Source organism: Peromyscus eremicus, chromosome 9 (assembly GCF_949786415.1).
Source record: "Peromyscus eremicus chromosome 9, PerEre_H2_v1, whole genome shotgun sequence".
NCBI lineage: Eukaryota > Metazoa > Chordata > Mammalia > Rodentia > Cricetidae > Peromyscus > Peromyscus eremicus.
Window position 1 is genome coordinate 77,856,772 of NC_081425.1, and position 17,955 is coordinate 77,874,726.

Consider the following 17,955-nt stretch of genomic DNA (forward strand, 5'->3'; position numbering starts at 1 on the left):
CTGCAGTGAAGTAGACAAAAGAGAAAAATAAGGATGTTTATTAAGGACATTTCTGGCCCACAGCTGGGGCTCATATTCAGCTCTATGAGCAACTGTCCGACCTCATCCCCATTCAATGTGAATGACACTAGGGAGGCCAGGCCACAGGTAGATCCCACTGTCTGATTCAAGGGGCCGTAGCAAAGGGGCCCTCTCATGGGTAGGCATAGACAGATAAACTGCTAGGGATGAAGAGGGAAATCACTGAATTAATACATTCTTCTACCCCCTCCTTGGACCCTCTCTTCCTCACCTCCCAGGTTCATAGGTCAAAGGTACCTAGTACCATGATACAGGGTACCAAGGGAAGCCCCCTTATTTAGGCCCCAAAACTATGGGAAAGGGATGGATGCCCTTTTCAGCCATTCCAGTCCTGGGAGGGCCACTGAGGTAGAGGGGTAACGGGCCAGGCCACGCTAATCCCCCTTGTGGGCCCTGCTCTAAGTAAGGCTTGCCCCTCAGTGAAGCAGCAGGCTTTTTGCTGGTATGGGAAGGCGGGGGCATCAGCCCACAGTGGAATGCTGCAATTCTTCCCGAAGCCACAAGGGGGATGGCTGTCCAAGCCGGCTCAGCAGCTTTGATAGTTCCAAATTATGGTTCCGGAAAAAGTTGGTAAGGAAAAGGCGAGACTGAGGGGAGAAAAGTGAAAGGAGAGACAAACAGTGAGGAGCGCAGCAGGGCCAGGCCCTGGAGGTGCAGCGGCGGCAACCTCGTCCCCGGCTTCACTGACCTCCAGGTCCATGTCTGGGTATCTCCGGCCTTTGCTTTTCCCCAGACAGCGAGTCTTACCACCTTCAAGTCCCTGGCACCAGAATCCTTTATCTTCATCAAACCTGCTCAAAGGAACAGACCATTAGGTGTCGAGGAGAAGAAAAATTCAAGCCCCACAAATGTACCCTACCCCTCCCAGCCCATAAGGAGATATGTCTCTTCCAAACGACCCCCCTTCCCCACAAAACCTTCTTTCCCTTAGACCATGCTCTCCCACCTGAGGGTCCTCGTGTAGTTCAGAAAGGGGGTGATACCCAAGAACTTCTGGATGATCTCCATGGAGGCTGCTGGGTTGATACGAAGCTCCTGCCCATCCACAATCAGCAACTGAAGGGACAGGGGTGTGGTTCCCTCTAGATTCCTAAGACTGGGCTGAAGGGAGGGGACCCTAACAAAGGCTCTGCTCTTGGGAGACCGTACCTGTCCAGAAGGATAGTAAGTCAGCCAGCGCTGCAGATGGGTAGAATAGTAGCCAGGAACAAGACAACGGTTCTGCAAGGACCGAAGTACCAGGGGGGCCTGAGAGGAGGCGGAAATCACTTGGTAGAACGTATAGTTCAAAGCAACCGGGTCTCCATGTGCTCGCTGGTGCTGCAGAACCAAGGATAGGAAGGGCTAGGGCTGGTGATGGGACAGTATTATTCCGGCCATATTCCTGTCTGGTGACAATAGCATAGCCACTCCTCCCTAAGGGACTAGTTTAGTTTCCCTACCCTCCCTCCTTTCTGTATCTCCGGCAGTTACTACCTTCTCCACCTTTCCCTTAAGGCCTAGTGGTCCCCAGCTTCAGCAAACCTGGTACCAGGAGTAGGCCCTGTCAGCAGGGTTGGTGAGCACAGTGATGATCTTGGCTCTTGGTAAAAGGGCAGCCCCCCGCCGCGGTACAACCTCTGAGTCAAAGTAGGTGGCACTTTTTTCAAAGAGGAAGTCAGTGCTGGCATTGGAAGGAACAGGGAAGAAGTCCATGTACCTACAGAGTAGCACAGAAAGAAGAAACGTTTCAGTGGCAGGCCTAGATGTTTGTGTACTGGCAGAAGCCGGAGTGGGTTATGTCTGGAGAAGGCACTGCTGCTCTGAGAGACACTCGGGGGCCCAGTCTCACCAGTCAATACCCTTGTGGTAATTAGGGCCACTGAAGAACTGAATCTCCTCAAAGGTGCTTGGGCTCGGAAAGCTGCTTGTCACAGCTGGGTGCAGGCTCAGGAAGAAGTGAATAGCGGTGGTGCCTGTGTGGAAGACAAGGACCAGCCTGTTCCAGGAAAGCAGCGGGCTGAATAGCCCGAGTTTGAAGGAAGTAAGAAAATACTCACTTGTGGGTAATAAAACTCCCTCTGCCAAAGTAAAATGAGAGAAGGAAACCCTGAGAGAGGCCCAGGAATGGGTTAAAAACAGTGGCTTTGGCCCTGCACTGTATCCGAATCGCATGTAGCTCCCTCCCCTTCCCTGGTGCTCAGGACTGTCGAGGGATTCACACGTGGGGCAGACTCTTCCACTGAGCTGGAGCCCCAGACCTTTGGCTTTCCTTATTTTGAGATTAGGTCTTACTAATTGCCCAGGCTTCCTTGAAGACATTCTGTAGCTGGCAGGCACTGAAGCTGCCTCTGCCTCCCAAACAGCTGGAATTACAAGCCTGGACAACCACATCTGGCTATTTTATAGATTTCTGAGACAGGGTCTTATGCAGCCCAGGCTGGCCTCAAACTTGTCTTATAGCCAAGGATGGCCTTGAATTTCTGATCCTGCCTGTTCCACCACACTGGCTATATGCTGGGGCTGAAACCTAGGGCTTTGTGCATGCTCAGCAAACATTCCAGCCCTATTTTTTCTTGTACACTCTACAGACGGAGCCAGGTATGGTGGCTTACACATGTAATCTCAGCACTTGGAAAATTGAAGCAAAGAGATCAGGGGACTCAAGATTGGCCTGGGTGACATGAGACCCTGTCTCAAAAGACTGAACAAATAAACAAAAATTCCACCTATGGGAGCTGGCGATTAGCTGAACAGTACAGTGGTAGCATGTGCAAGGCCCTGGGTTCAACTCTCAAAACACTGAAAGGAAAACAAAATTGTCACTATACTACCCCTGCAAAGCATGCACACATGGATGGCTCTTTATTAGTAGTACAGTATTCTGAGTTTTTGAAACAGGGTCTTCTTTCTGTATTCCAGGCTAGCCTGGAACTCAGTATGTAGCCCAAACTGGCTTTAAGTTCAATGTAATCCCCTGTCTTTGCCTCCCAAGTGCTAGGGTTACAGGTGAGCCACTATGCCCTGTTTTCTATAAATAATTATGCTATATAGCTAGGATTAAGGGGAAATATTCCTGTCTCAGGGCTGTGGCGGTAACTCTGTGGATTAGATACTTGCCACTGAGTATGACAACCTGAGTTTGATCCCCAGGATCACATGGTGCAAGGAGAAAACTGACTCCCTCATTCTGTACATGTATGTGTAGACACACACACATACACACACACTAAATAAATGCAATTTTAAAAAATACTATGGCACCGCCTTTAATCCCAGCACTCGGAAGGCAGAGGCAGGTGGATTTGAGGCCAGCCTGGTCTACAGAATGAGTCTACACAGTGAGACCCTATCTCAAAAAAACAAAACAAAATATGGTGAAGCCGGGCGGTGGTGGCACTTGCCTTTAATCCCAGCACTTGGGAAGCAGAGCCAGGCGGATCTCTGTGAGTTCGAGGCCAGCCTGGACTATGGAGTGAGTTCCAGGAAAGGCGCCAAAGCTGCACAGAGAAACCTTGTCTTGAAAAACAAACAAAAAACAAAACAAAACAACAAAACAAAAAAACCCACCAAAACATGGTGGAAATAACTGATGCCTTAAGTTTTCCTGCACATGTGTACACACATGCACACAAGCACACTAAATAAATTCAATTTTTTAAAAACTGAATCCTTTTCGCAAGCGACTTGGTTAATTAGAAGTGGGTAGAGAAGGCAGCCGAGGAGAGACCGACTGGACAATTTACCTGTCTTCTGCGGTCCCACAATGAGGAACTTGGGGAGACGATCACAGGTTTTCTCCTTGGACCAGATATCTTTGTGCCTCTTGTCATCACAGGGATTCTGAAGGTTAGGCCACGGGTCTGATGAGGACTCACCTCGTAACCCTTGACCCCCATCAGATCTCTGTCAGCCTGAGCTCCATCCTTACCTGCCAAAGGGGGTTTCGCTCCTGAGGAAAAAGTTCAAAGTACTTTCGTGCAAGAGGGACAGGAGGGAGGGTCTGCAGGCGCAGTCGTGTCCAGCACTGGAGGAAGCGCACCAGGCTCTCAAAGGTGTACAGGCCCAGACGGTCGTTTCCGTAGTTTGACAGATGGGTCATAAAGACGCTGATCTACAAGAGGATGCCTGCCGTGAGACTCAGCCACCCCATCTCAGAATCAGCTCTGGTGAGCAAAGGCACTGGTGTGAGAACACTTTGGCTCTCTAGTCTTCTGGGTCCCTTTGGGCACCTCACCGGATTAAGCAGCACTGTCAGAAAGAGCTCTCCGCCTCGGATGCTCCGATCTAGTTCACGAGAACCTCCAGGATACTCATTGTAGAAGATCGTGTGGGTGAAGAGGCCACATGTTTGCCGGGGGAGCACCTGAGAGGAGAAGAAAGTACAGGGATAGATGAGATCTGAATGCTAAGATGGAGAGAGCACATACGGACCAGAGTCAGGAGGCGCTGGGATTCCCTGAGTTTATAGAGGCCCAGTTTGAAGTTATAGTAACAAAATTTACTATCTGCATTATCATGATTTTTATCCCCTATTTTGTGGATGCCTTGGGCTGGCAGTTGACAAGTCACAAGTCAATGCCAGTTAAAGGCTGTCTAAATTTCAAAGTTTGATTGAAATTTATAGTGGGAATCCCTCACCATGATGCCATTGTGAATGAAACCACGGCGGTAGCGGGCAGGGCGGAGATGGGGATACTCCTCAGTGCTGGTCACCTGGATGCCCCATACAGATTTCCAGGCCTCATAGAGCTGCGTGTGGATGGGGTACACGCCCGAGTGGTGGGGGGCCACAGCATATCCCAGATCAGTAGGAATCCCATGCTCCTGGGAATGGCATAGACTCTCAGTAGAGGGTAAAGAGGGTGGGGATGCCTCCACAGAAAGGAAACTGGAAAGGGTAGGAAAGGGTATCCATTAGGGAGGGAGGGCTAACAAGGAAGGGTTCTCTCTGGGAGAACGTCTGGGAAGGAGAGTCAGAAGGCTCACCAGAGCGAACTGCCTGTTGAGTCTCATCTGGTCAGCCAGCACAGAGCGGTTGTGGAAGAGGTGTGGCTGCATGTGGCTCCACATGTGAGGGAACCACCAGAACTCCTGACGGTGCTTCAGCAGCATGTCGTCCCCTGCGTCCTCCTCCTCGGTCCCTGTCAGCACACGCTGACTGTCCTTGGGTTTGTAATTACTGACCCCGCCCAGGGCCCACTGACAGTGTATTCTCCAGCCACTCATGCCAACCCAAGTCTGTCACAAGCTCATCCCTGCACTGTCCCTAAACTCTGTCCCTTTCTCCAACCTGTGTGCCCAGCGTCAATACTAAGAGACAGATCAAGCTGAAGTTGGTCAGAACAGGAAGTGAGCTCACCAGTGTGGTAGAACTTGCCCGAGAAGCCCAGGTTGAAGGTGAAGTTGGGAACTAAGGTCCTGAGTTTGTTCTGGGTGGTCAACAGAGCCTGGAAAGAATCGTAGAGAAAGTTCAAATCGGGAGACAACAGACGGAGCGAAAATAGATAGTAAGTAGCTTTCTTTCCAACTATAAAAGGCAGAGACTCTATCTATGACCAGCTCAGAATCAAAGCAGAGAATCTGACAGCCAGAGCGTGTCAATTTTCTAGCAAAATGAAACATATGAGGAAAAGAAAAACTGACCTCAACATCAGCCACCTTCATGCGAGTACCTTCTTTGCCCACAAAGATGTCATCGATGTCCACTAAGATGTAGCGGTCAAGGTCCAGGCAGAGGCGCTTCCCAGTGAGGTATGCCACAGCATCAACAAAAACAAGTTTATGAAGCCAGAAAGAAAGGCCGTGTCCAAACAGCACCCGCTGAATGCCATCATGAAGTCCCAAGTCCTGGACCACAGTGGGGAGCCGGGCCCGCCGAAGCACCGGTCCTGGTACAGGGAGCTCAGCTGGCCGATGGCTGGCCAGGAGCACGGGCTCATAGGTACTGTGATTGGACTGGAAGATGGTCCAGTCGTCACCAGGCAGTGGGCCCGGCTCCAAGCGGCTGGGGCGGGTGAGATGTAGTAGAGGGGCTGAAGGATTCACTTGGTAGTCCCGGAGCCCCAAATTTGAGTATAGAAAAAGGGGAAAGCCCTTAAGCTGGGCACTCAATAGGCTATGCTCATGGGCTCGGAAGAAGCCAATGATGCCTACACCATACTCCACACAGTACCGGTCCAGCAGTTCTCGACTCCAGGAATCCAAGTTGACATACTTCAGAAGGTTCTCATAGATGAACAAGACATAGCGGCCATGGGTATGATCAGTCAGTGTGGGCATATCCCCTCGGCCAGGTGCTAGTTCAGTGCTATAACGAAAACGACTGGACTCCAAAATGGCCACAATTTCCTGGCCCAATTGTGAGTATGCACTCTCCACAAACACGAGGACCACAGGTTCCGTTCGGGTGGTTTCTGGAGGCCTAGGGGGTCGAGGTGGGACTGGTGGCCGTGCAAGGCCAGGGCCAGCTGCCCCACTGCTACAGTCTCCCAAGGGCAGAGGCAAGGGTTCCTTGGCCTTGGGGCTGGTGGACACATAGTAAGCCAGGAATCCCATGGAGACAAGACTGAAACCTATCAGCAGCAGTATGAGGCGGTGCAGTTCCAGCTGCCGAGCAGGGCGTACCACCTTCCACAGCTGGAGCATGGCGAGGGAAAATGAGGAAGCGACGGGGACCACCTCAGGAGATGGGAGGTAGGAGCTCTGTGGGCTGGAATGGTCTCGGTAGGGCAGAAGAAGAGAAAAATACGGGAAAGGGATTCTCTTAGGGTCAGTTCCTTGATGAGATGGACACAAACCCTTTCAATCTAGGATAGGGAGGCAGAGGAACAACAGGCTGCAATGGACAGAACCCACTGGTCTCAGGTCACCATGGCCCCCTGGCCCATGCCTTAGGCTGAGACTTGAGCTTCCTCAGCTCTGGTGGAGGCTTTCACATCAGAAATCAGCAAAGTCCACAAGCATGGCGGCCCCACACTCTGTAAAACAGAAATCAGTGGGTTACTTCTTCCTTTGAAAGTCTACCACTAACCATTCTCCTTATCCATCTCTTACCCCATGCTCACTAGATGATCTCTTCTATGCATGCGCATGCCTGGACACCTGTGTGTGCGTGTGTGTACTGCTCTCATATGTTTGAGACAGTCTCTCACTGACCCTGGAGCTCTCTGTTCCCATTTGAATGCTTGCTAGCAAACTCCCGGATCTGCCTGCTTTCACGTCCCCACGTTGGGGATGTGTACCGTCACATACCCGGCTTTTCACGGGTCCTGGGAATCCAGACCCAGCAAGCATCTCACCCACTGAGTCATCTCCCCGGCCCAGATGCTTTGTTGTATAGACAGATACAAGCTGAATCCCATACCTTGGCTTCATAGCTCGTCCTCTTTCTTAGAACACCCAAATGAATGTCCAAATTCCCTTCTGCTCAAGCTGCAGCAGCAACTCAAGTTATGAAAGAGCCTATCCACAGAGACCAAACAGCCAAGAGGGTGAACAGAGGTCTACTCTGAAAGGAATTCCCATCCAGAGACTGAGCAGTTTGCCAATGAGCAGAGGCTCTGGTGGGCTCTCTATAAGGAATAGGCAGCATGTCTCAGAAGTCTCATGATCCAATGAAACATCAGATAGGAGAAAACTCATGAGTCTTAATCTTCTACATCAATCACACCCATTATCACACCCAACGGTACTAACGAACTAGCAGTCATGAGGACACTGTGGTGGAGGAACTTGAGAAACGGTGAGAGTTTCTGAGTCCAGAACTGGGGAGACTCTCCTTGACACCACTTGTAAAAAATTACCCTTCACTTCACCCATGCCAGAATCAGGAGAAAAGATAAAAAGTCACCAGTACCTAAGAAGAGCCAGAAAGCGGATTCCAGACTCTCTCCCTATCCATTTCTACCCCTCCTTCCTGAATTAACCAAGGTGTTGTTACCACGTCCTCACTCCAGAAGCGCACAGGCGCATCCCTGAGCTAGCCTGGAGGACATGAGGGATGGGGTCCAGCTACAGACAGCGAATCGGGGCAGATGATCCGAAAACAGTTTTAAGGAGCTCAAACTTGACAGCCTCTTTTTCTCATACAGACTGCCGCAAGTTTTCCGTCCCTTTGTATCTTAGCCACTCACAGTGAGGTTAAGAGCGGGCAATCCGTCTAGCACCCATCCCAGTGCACACACCTCAGTGGTGACAGGTGGAGACAAGGTCCTTCAGAATCCAGACAGATAGATGATTTACGATGATTTATTTAGAGTTCTGCTTTGGCCTGGGTAAAACTAATTGCCATAGAGAGCTGGGAGACGGAACAAAACTGATGGGGCTGGAGTCCTAGTTTAGTAGAGAAGCCCATGCATACCGTGCATCTAAATTCAACGGCAGGGGAGGAAGAGACAGTAGGAGGAGAGGTGTAGATCATGGGAGGAGCTGAATCCCGCCCCCCCCTCCTGCCCCCCAAACAGAGTTTTTCTGCGTAACCCTAGTTGTCCTGGAACTCGCTCTGTAGCCCAGGCTGGCCTCAAACTCAGAGATCCTCCTGCCTCTGCCTCCCGAGTGCTGGGACAAAAGGTGTGCGCCGCCACTGTCTGGCAGGAACAGCTGAATTCTAACAGAGACAACTTTAGGAGAGGAGTAGTGGGAGCTCACTGAGAGCACGCTGTACTTCACATGTATCACCCGTGTTAATAACAGCTCTAGTCAATGCTTACTACTTGTCAGGCATTCTTCTGAGGGCTTTGCACATGCAGACAGACCCAGATTTAAAACGGTTCCACTTCTTACAATGTGCAAACGATAAACGTCTAGTATAAAGCGTTCTTCAAATCGTTTTGTGGTGTGGTTTTTGGTGCCGGCGATGGAATACGTGGCCTCGCGCAGGCTAGGCCAGTACTCTGCCTGGAGTTACAGCCCCAGGCCCTGGAACTCTGACCCTTTCCTAAGGTAGTGGACTTCCAAACAAAGCTCTTCTTGTAATGCTAGACAGTGTATGTTCCTCCTCTGCCACACAACCACAATGTTGAGCAACTTACATCACACAGCAAAGGGCACTGATAAGCTACTGTGGTTAGTAGGTTAGGTGTACTCTACGCATTTTTAATTCAGGGTATTTTAAAGGTTTATCAGGACGTAAATCAAGAAGCACTTGATTTAGAACTGTACCAGTTCTAAGAGGTAGGAAAAATGCACATAACTAGTATTAGTTCCATTTCACACACACACACACACACACACACACACACACACACACACACACAATTTCAGGCCCAGAGAAGTTTAGTAACTTACCCACTATCACAAAGCTCCGTCCGTGGAGGAACTGGGATTCAAAGGTCAGGCCTGTCAAGTTCTCGTGTTGTAACAAACCGCATTTTAGCTTCATACCTAGAGGAAGCAGTACGATTTAGGGAGGGGGTCATGTGAGAACTTTGGGGGGGGGCAGTGGAATGACTAACACTGGAGGAGGAACATGTGTGTGTGGCAGTGGAAAGTTTCCGAGGAAGGAGAAAACCAAGGGTCGTCATCCAAAGTGGACAGCAAATACAGGGTCAGGGAGGAGGACTGGAGGTGTGGGCCCGCCACTGGGGAGCCGGCAGAGCTGCAGCTGTGGGGAGATGGCACACCGACTGGGGACCCGGCCTAGACGGCAGAGGGACCTCCTGCGGGAGCCAGGCGCTCAGCAAAGAAACGAGGCGCCCACAGGTGGGGAAGCCGGAGGGAAGGGGCAGGGGCGCGGCCGAGAGTTGACATCCAGGCAGGCACCGGCTGAAAGAGGCCGGTAGTGGCCCAGGCGGAGTGACCCGAAGGAGGCGACTGGGAGGAGGCCAGCGGCTGGGACGCCAGGCAAGGGGCGCACAGGGCCGGATGAGGGGCCGCCCAGCACGACCCCGCGGGTGGTTACGGTGGCGACACTCCCGGGAAGTCTGATGGGGAAAACGGAGGGCGACCGTGGACCGGAGCTTGCTCTCAAGGATGGCTCACCCTCTGGAGGGGGCGGCGTCCCCGCTGTCCCCGGGCCCCGCCGCGTCCCGGGGCCGCCCGGCTTCCCAGCTCGCGGGGCCTCGGGCCGCGTCGCGGCGACTCCGCCATCTCCGAGCGAACGCTCCGCCGCAGCCGGGCCCAACTACCGCTTCCACCAGGGGGAGGCGGCGCGCTGCGGCTCGCGGCGCCCGCGCTCGGGTCCGCGCGCTCTCCGAGCGTGGCCGCCGCGCGACCGGGGTCGGGCGGGAGGGGGAAGCCAACGGCCCTCCGCAGCGCCCAGCCGGGCCGCAGCCTCCGGCACCTCCGGCACCTCCGGCACCTCCGGCCTCGCGCGCGGCCTACCGAGCGGACCCCCTCCTCCACGCCGGGTGGCACAGTCTGCGGAGCGTCGGGGCGGGCCCAGGGCCCAGGCCCGTCCACTCAGCCCCGCGGAGGGGGAGGGAGCCCGAGCACCGAGGGCGGGGCCACCTCCCACCGGGGCGGGGCCACCAGGCCGCCACTTAAGAGCCCACTTCCTCCCAGGCGCCCCAGACTCAGCCGCCCAGGCTGAGTTTATACTAAGTTTTCTCCCCGCCCCAAGGGAATGGGAAAAGATGTTTGTCTCCTCGTGAAGCCCTGGCACGCAAGCCCCTGGCCCCGAGCCTCCAACAGCAATAACACAATGGACTGTTTAAAGGTTATTTTATTAAATATCTTCAAGGTTTCATTGTAACAAAGCTATGAAGGGACTACCAACATTCAGAACAAACACTAATTTTTAAATTATTTCTAAGTCATCATGCAAAAGTTCTGCATCAAATGCCTTCCATTTCCTGTTTAAAAGGTGGTTTGTTTTTTGTTTTTAAATAGTCTATTAATAGTCTATAGATGCTGACATTAGCCCCCGAAGTGGAGTAAGAACGCTAAGAAGTGGGGCTGGAGCAGCCATATGAAGCTATGGGTCTCAATGAGCTCTAAGACCATTTGTTGTCTTCAAGCCAGCAAAACCAAAACCTGTGGTGAAGGTATCTGTGGGCTGGCGCTGCAGGCTGCAGGGCAGGAAGGGACTAGGGTCCAGGGTCTGAGGCATGCAGAAGATGCTTGAGGAGCCTGGCTAAATTCAAGCACCAGCACCCATGAACTTGCTCTCTTCTCAGCTGGTTCCACAGCCTGTAGTTGTCTTTTCCCAGCTCCTGTGCCTCCTGAAGGTCATCCAGGGAGCTGAAATCTACACCCCCCACACCCCCAATTCAGATACTATGCAGTTGTTTGATCGGGGGAACCAAGACCAAGCCAACTGCTCCTCCATTCTCTTCTCTGTTATCTGCTCAGGGTACAGATCTTTTCTTCCTGGAATGGAACTCCTTGAGCACAGGGCAATGAATGTAGAAGCCTTGGCTCTGGACCCCTTTTTTGGGTACATGCAGGTGAAGGGGTGATGCCCATGCAGATTGTCCAGCATTAAGTCTATCCTTCAGTTGGTCAGTAAAGAGGCCTCTTTAAAGAGGACACTCCTCACCCAAGCAGTCAGTTCAATCTCAAACACAGGGAAAGAGATGGACGTGCAGCATGGGAAGAAGGGGGGCAGCCCAGAGGGCAGCCAGAATGCATAGAAACAACCACCAACTCTTAGCCCACTGCCTCACTCCTCCCATCCCACAGGGGCACTTGGCAGAGGGCCCAGGCCCAGATGAGGGTCAGCATGGGGACCACCATGAAAATGCAAGACAAAGATGGCCCAGATCAGCACGGAAACAGACTGCCAAAAGTGGCAAAAGGAGCCCTGGCCAAGGTCTGGATCTCTCCTTGCTAAGTTAGGAAAACCAACAGGAAGCACAGTAGCAACCCCCTCCCCCTTCCCATCTGCAGAAACCGGGCCTCCGTATCAGGGCCCACGTGCGCTGTGCATCCTGAAGACATGGGTGAGTAAGTGCATGTCGGACTAACACGAGGCTTCTCATCGGCTTCACAGCGGACACACTTGTGCAGCACCAATTCTTTCTGTCTACATTAACTGGAACAGCACAGCAAAGTCCAGGCCTTCAGTCCTAGGCCTCTGCTTCTCAGCTGCCTCCCCAGCAGGCAGGCTGGGAGCGCTGCATTCTCTCCCAAGTAGGTCTGAGAGCCACGACATTTTCTTCATCTCATTCTAGGTGTCAATGCATGTTCTGAAGAAGTCACTTCCAGACCTGGGGTAATCAGGCCACCTCTGGGGTTGCAACCACACCATGGCTCCCAAAGCGCCGTCAAGAGTCCTTGCCTGGTCCCCCTGAGTCCACGGGGGCCTGAGGCCAAGCTCACCTCTTCAAAGCTGGTGGGTGAGCCCACTGTTCATGCCTGGATGAGCGTCACACAAACTCCTGCCTTCTTGCAAGCCCAAGGGCTATCAGTTGTTTTAAAACGCATCACGGTATGAATTCCATTTTTTTTTAAACAATCTTTTTTTCTTAAATGTAAAAAACACCTCGGTACAGCAGAGACAGACAGGGAGGGCGGGCGGGAGGGCTGCATGCAGGGGCGTGCATTGGCTGCTGCCGCTTTGTAATTTAATTGTTTTAAACCTCAAACGAACAGGACTGCCGCTGTCACTCAGGCCCTCCAGAGTCACTGGCTGCGAAGGTTCATCCTCCAGCTGGAATCTCCTAATGCCCCTGTTAAAACAGAACATGAGGTGGTAACAGTACAGAGGAGGACAATAGGAATACAGATAAAATCCCCAGGATTCCAGTCCACTACACACATGGCTAAGTCCGCTTGAACAAGCAAAGAACGGGAGGAGAAGCTGGTGTTTAGACACAGCCCTGCCTCCCATCTGAGTATTTTACATACTAAGTGCTTTATGTATAGTGTCTTACCGGACACTCACGATTAATTCATTGTGGAATGGAGGTAGGTACCACTTTCTCCCTCTTCTGATAAGGGGAAGCCCGCATGCACCAAGTTTGGAGTCTGTCAAAACGCCGCCGCCGCCCAGTCTTTGGCACCCCTCTGAGGCGGCCCCTACCTCCTCCCAGAGTGCCACTTCCCACTGACCCTTCTCTTCCTCCCCTGACCCCGTCTGTCCCAGGCCCTCTCCCCAGCAGGCGCACCTGTGGCTGAGCTCACTGCAGCGGTGCGGCAGGGGCCCCTGAGCAGTGATAGTGGACATTGAGCCACTTGCCATCACGACGATGCCACACCCGGGTCTCCTCCGACTGGCTGGTGCGCGGCCGACCCTGCCCATCGATGTACTGGGTGAGCCGGATATAGGCGATGCAAGCGGCGTCCTCCCCGATCACGTGGACGTGCGGGTTTAGGATGGTGGTATGAATGGGCTTGCTGTTCTTGGACAGGACTGCAGGGGGCAGGGCAGGGCAGGGGAGGCAGTGGGCGTAAGGCTTGGGTACTCACACATTCCTGCCGGGCTGCACCTTCTTGACTCTAGCTCCAGCAGCCCTTCCTAGAATCCCCAAGTGCCCCCACATCCCCCCAGAGGCCAAGCTCCCCCATTATATTAGTTTCCTAGAATCCCCAAGTGCTCCCACTCGCCCCCTCCCCCAGAAGCCAAGCTCTCCCATTACATTAGTTTCATCCAAAAGGGAGAGAAATACGGGTAACAGTAACAGCAGCTACTCTTTTCATTAGGTATTGTGCTGAGGCTTTACACGCAAGAGATGTATTTGCTCACTGCTATTATTTTCTTCACTATAAGAAGGAAAAAGACTCAAATCAAATATTTAAACTCAGGCCCATGTGTCTCCAATAAAAGCCTGTGGTTTTTCTAAGCTTATTTTGCCCCTACCTAAGGCTGGAGAGAAAAAAAAGTCATGAAAACAATACATTCAAAATCATTTTGTGACTTAAAACGAAAAGGCGCCTCCAAGTTGAAAATCGCCAAAGTACCTAGTTTCGGCTCTCCCCCTAGCTCCCAGGGTTCCCTGGGTTTGGAAAAGCAAAGAGCGCTGGACTACCATTATCAGCCTATGCCGTACATATGGTGAGGCTCCATTCCGCTCGCTTTAGTTCATTCCCATGCTACAGAGGCTGCAAGAGACCTCCTTAGAACTAATATAAACAGTGCTTCTGGCTACTAAAAATGACTCGGATAGCTAAGGGATTACAGGCAGCTAAGACGTGGAGAGTCGGTGAGGAAAACAGTTACAGTGTGTCACTCAGGGTAGACTAACAGAGCCTAGGATAAAGTGGACAAGAGGAGGGAAAAATCCGGGTCTCGGAAAGTAGAGAAAGAGACGAGCAGCGTGCGATGATTCAATTGTGGGACTTCCGGGAACGATTCAGACAGTAAATCTCCCCGATCCAGAGCTTGGCTCCCTCGATGTCCAGGGTAGCCTAGCCACAATTTCTGACCTCACAAATCACGGTTAGCGCTGTTACTTGCTTACACAATCTTATCCTGTTTTTAAGTTCCTTTACTGTGAAGCCTGCAGACACAGACCTTTCATTATTACTTGCTGAGACCGTCTTGGAGAGCCGTGCTTAAGGGAGTACAGTGGCCCTAAAGGTGTGGATGATCAACAGTGCCTTGATACAGATGTCAATGAACAGGCGCTGTCTTTGGAGCAGTGCTCGTGAAAAGCCAGCAGGGCACAAGGAGGCGGGCACACAGAGCAGGATGCAGCAGGAAGGTCAGAGAAGGTAGAGGCAGGCAACTAGGGTAAAGGGGTAGGCAGGGACAGAGGTGGGGAAGAGGGGCAGGCAGGAGTATATCAGCAGCACGAACCCACTCACGATTCTCAAAGTAAAACTTATGGAAATCCATCCCCTCCACGAGGTTACCAAGGGCTTCTGGCTCAAAGGAAGTGAGGCCCGGGTCACAAATCTTCCTGCAGAAGAGAGGGCCAGGGGTGGGGTAGGGGGCAAAAACACAGCCCGTCAGGCCTCTATGGGAACTGGATGCCTTCTTCATCAGCTGTCTGTCCCGTAGAAGGTTCGCTGTTGGCTACACCTGCCAACACTCCTCGGGGTTTGCTCAGAGCCGCTCAGCGGTCCTGCTCCTTACTCAGGTCAGGGTAATAGGGCAGGCTCAGCTGTGGGGAATCTACCTGGAAGGGGTCCTAGCCTACGGGTTTAGGGTTTGACTCAGACATGGCTTACGGTCCAGCCTGCCCTTTCCCCAGGACTACAGACACTTTTTGGGAAACAGAGGTGGACTTGGGAGACAGCATCTCAAGGCAACAAGTCTTTACTCACGTGTAGGCCTCAAAGTCCCCATTGTTGATGGCTTCGATCAGTTGTTCTGTGATCTTAATGATCTCCTGTTTTCGAACTGTTAGGGGGAAAAATCCACCAATTTACTCACTGGGCAACTTCCCAAGGGACAGGAGAGCCCTCCTCAGTCCTTCAGGGAACCCTTGTGATCAAAGACATCCTCCTCCTGTCTCTTAAGGCCCTGCGCAGGAGGAGTAAGCCCACCTTTCACCCCATCCCTTCCGGCATCTGCAGAACCAAGGACTACCTCCTTTCTAAGCCCATCCAGCGGTTATGGATCTGTGGCCTTTGCCACGTCTCCATCAACAACCATGCTGCAGACAACATCTTGTTTTTAACAGCTGAGGCGCCTGTGATGTGTCATAAACCCTCTAGTCAGAGTCTGTGTATTCCATCCTTAGCAAGCCTCGACTCTCTGAGAAGCGGCAACGCTAGGGACGGCTGTTCCCTGTCTCTCACCAGAAGGGCCTCAGTCAGGTCGCAGTTACTACCCCACTTGTAGCCCTTATTCAGTGGTCCAGAACTTAGTCCTGGATACCTGCCTGAGAGCAAACTCAAGCTAGAGATGAAGTTCCCAAAGGATGAACAGAGTGCTATGGCAACTGCTTGGTTCTCTTTATACCACTCATCTCTTCCAGGGGGCTTTTCTGGGATAAAGGATCTCGGGACTGTGAAAACCTCTGACAGCCTCTCACACTACACTGCCCTTGGATAAGCTTCAGAAAAACTAGAAACCTATACCAGTCCTCACGCCAGGATGCGACAACCAAGACAAGACTGAGAGGCAGGAAGTTTGGTGCCCTCCTTCCCTACCCAGGGGGCACATGGTGACACCCTGCTCTCGGGGGTAGCTCACTTACAGACAGAGCCACTATTAGCTGGGGGTGTCTCTAGCGTAAGGGCGAGCTTGGACTGAGTTCAGGCTAACCCTGACTGTAACTGGAGCCTCAGGCTGGTCCAGGCCACAAGCCTTTCCTCACAGGCGCAAGAGGCTGCAAGACAGACAAACGTGAGCATTAGAAGAGTTCCAGCACAGCGTAGCTGGGCCAGCACAGCCAAGGAGAGGGTCTGGGAGGGAAGAGCATAGCTAACGGTGCAGCCAGGGGGGACCTCCACAGACCGCTGAGAGAGGGGCAGCCCTGAGTGAACGAGCAGAGGGTTTCCGGGGAGCCCAGAGCTCTAGTCTCTCTCCGGAGAAGCCAGCAGGTGTGTCCACACAACACTTGCCCCTGAGTTCCATCAAGTTTATCTGGAGGACCTGACTAGGGTCCTGTGGGTGAAGAAGACTGAATTTAGAAACTCTATAAGGATACACTGTGGGGCAAAGAAACCAAGAGAGGCGTCCTTTAACACAGAACTACAGACATAAACATGAGTCTCAGGAACCCTGCCAGCTACTACTGCGGTTGAAGTGGGGACCCCCTCACCAACCCCCACTTAGCAGATAGGGAAACTGAAGGTAGAGGAAGCTCAGACACCTCACAGACTTCTGAAGGTAGCATAGCTGGAATTTATGTTTCCTTATGAGACAGGGTCTCACTGTGTAGCTAGACTGGCCTTGAACTCAATGGAGATCCTTTGGCTTCAGCCACAGCCTCCTGAGTGCTAAAATTATAATTGTGTAGCATCACACTTAGCTCAGATCCAAAATCACGTCTGTCTCACTCATTCAGAGCCCATGCTCTTAATACGGCTGAGCCTCAGGAAATGCTAAACCCCAAGACAATTCCTAGGCTGTTGCAATGCGCCACTGCCCTTACTCCCGCCCTCACGGACCCGACTTCCCATGGTTTTTCTTAGCTGTTGCCAAAGCAAGGCCTGCTACACATCCCAGTGGCTTTCTACTCCCCACGTCCACACCGTGTTTCCCACCCACTCTTCTCTTCTCTGGGCTCCAAACTCAGGCCTGCTGGGGACTAGGCCTCCAGCAGGCCCCCGCCCTTGGCAGACACCATGCCCCTAAAACTGACTAACAGGTAGCTGGGCTAGGCTGACTAGCTTTTGGGGAAATCCCTGAGGGGCTTCAGGAAGAGCCAGGGAGTTGGAAGCCAGACTGTGCCTCCCTCACACTTACTGGCTGAGGAGCAGAGAGAAGACTGGGGCTGCATGCCTGCAGAGGGGGCTGTTCTGTCCCGGGGGCTCCGTCCTTCGGGCACCAAGCTGCCATTCCCAGTGCGGAGCGGGGCAGCTAGCCAGCCAGGGCAGGGCAGGGCAAGGCAGAGCAGCCAAAACAAACAGAATAAGGCAGGTGAGCGAGCAAGCCGGACAGGACCCACGCCACAGGCACTGCAGAGCCGGGGCAAGGTGATGCCTGGGGCTGCTGTGGACGCTGGACCACATCCCACTCGGCTGCCTCTGCCAGAGAGGCCTCCCAGCTGGGAACACTGCGAAGGCGCGTAGACCTAGGCTTGCAGCTTCCAAAGGAGCCTTAAAACAGCCTGTACAACCCCTGCTCCCAGAAGGCGTTCAGGAGGGGCCAGGCCACAAGGCCACGAGGCCACGAGGCCAGCAGGGACGGTGCCTCTTACTCTGTCCGCGTCGAACTGATCTGACCTCACGCGCGGCAGTGTGCTAACTTCTATGTATATGCTTCAAGGTTTCTGGCTCCCTAGGACATGGTGCTGCCCTACGTCCTACCTTTTCTGATGGCCACTTATTGAAAGCAAAGGCACAACTTCCAAGAGGCCAACCCAAAGAGCGGGAATAGATTCCCACTGGTCTGGTCGC

At 52.7% G+C, this 17,955-nt stretch overlaps 2 protein-coding genes across 19 annotated transcripts in view; both read right to left on the bottom strand.

Annotated features, from left to right (window-relative positions):
* Nucleotides 1-22: 22 nt before the first annotated feature.
* Ndst2 (N-deacetylase and N-sulfotransferase 2) lies at nucleotides 23-10,192 on the bottom strand. The gene is made up of 14 exons (XM_059273819.1): nucleotides 10,042-10,192; nucleotides 9,349-9,444; nucleotides 5,707-7,040; nucleotides 5,423-5,510; nucleotides 5,050-5,204; nucleotides 4,702-4,887; nucleotides 4,298-4,426; nucleotides 3,992-4,174; nucleotides 3,807-3,903; nucleotides 1,913-2,036; nucleotides 1,606-1,780; nucleotides 1,028-1,401; nucleotides 770-872; nucleotides 23-668 (listed from the first exon to the last, which is right to left on the bottom strand). The coding sequence occupies exons 3-14, from the start codon at nucleotides 6,706-6,708 to the stop codon at nucleotides 543-545; spliced, it is 2,742 nt and encodes a 913-aa protein (XP_059129802.1). The 5' UTR covers nucleotides 6,709-7,040; nucleotides 9,349-9,444; nucleotides 10,042-10,192; the 3' UTR covers nucleotides 23-542.
* Nucleotides 10,193-10,705: 513 nt separating this feature from the next.
* Nucleotides 10,706-17,955, bottom strand: part of Camk2g (calcium/calmodulin dependent protein kinase II gamma) — a 59,546-nt gene continuing 52,296 nt past the window's right edge. For 8 of the 18 annotated variants that reach the window (XM_059273827.1, XM_059273822.1, XM_059273823.1 and 5 more), the window contains 5 exons: nucleotides 17,303-17,416; nucleotides 15,211-15,286; nucleotides 14,749-14,843; nucleotides 13,110-13,354; nucleotides 10,706-12,671 (listed from right to left, as the gene is read on the bottom strand). In XM_059273827.1, coding sequence (XP_059129810.1) covers nucleotides 13,122-13,354; nucleotides 14,749-14,843; nucleotides 15,211-15,286; nucleotides 17,303-17,416 — 518 coding nt within the window. In that variant the 3' untranslated portion in view covers nucleotides 10,706-12,671; nucleotides 13,110-13,121. Of the gene's footprint in view, nucleotides 12,672-13,109; nucleotides 13,355-14,740; nucleotides 14,844-15,210; nucleotides 15,287-17,302; nucleotides 17,417-17,955 lie in introns of those variants that run through there. The other 10 variants (XM_059273831.1, XM_059273826.1, XM_059273836.1 and 7 more) reach the window with 3 other exon arrangements.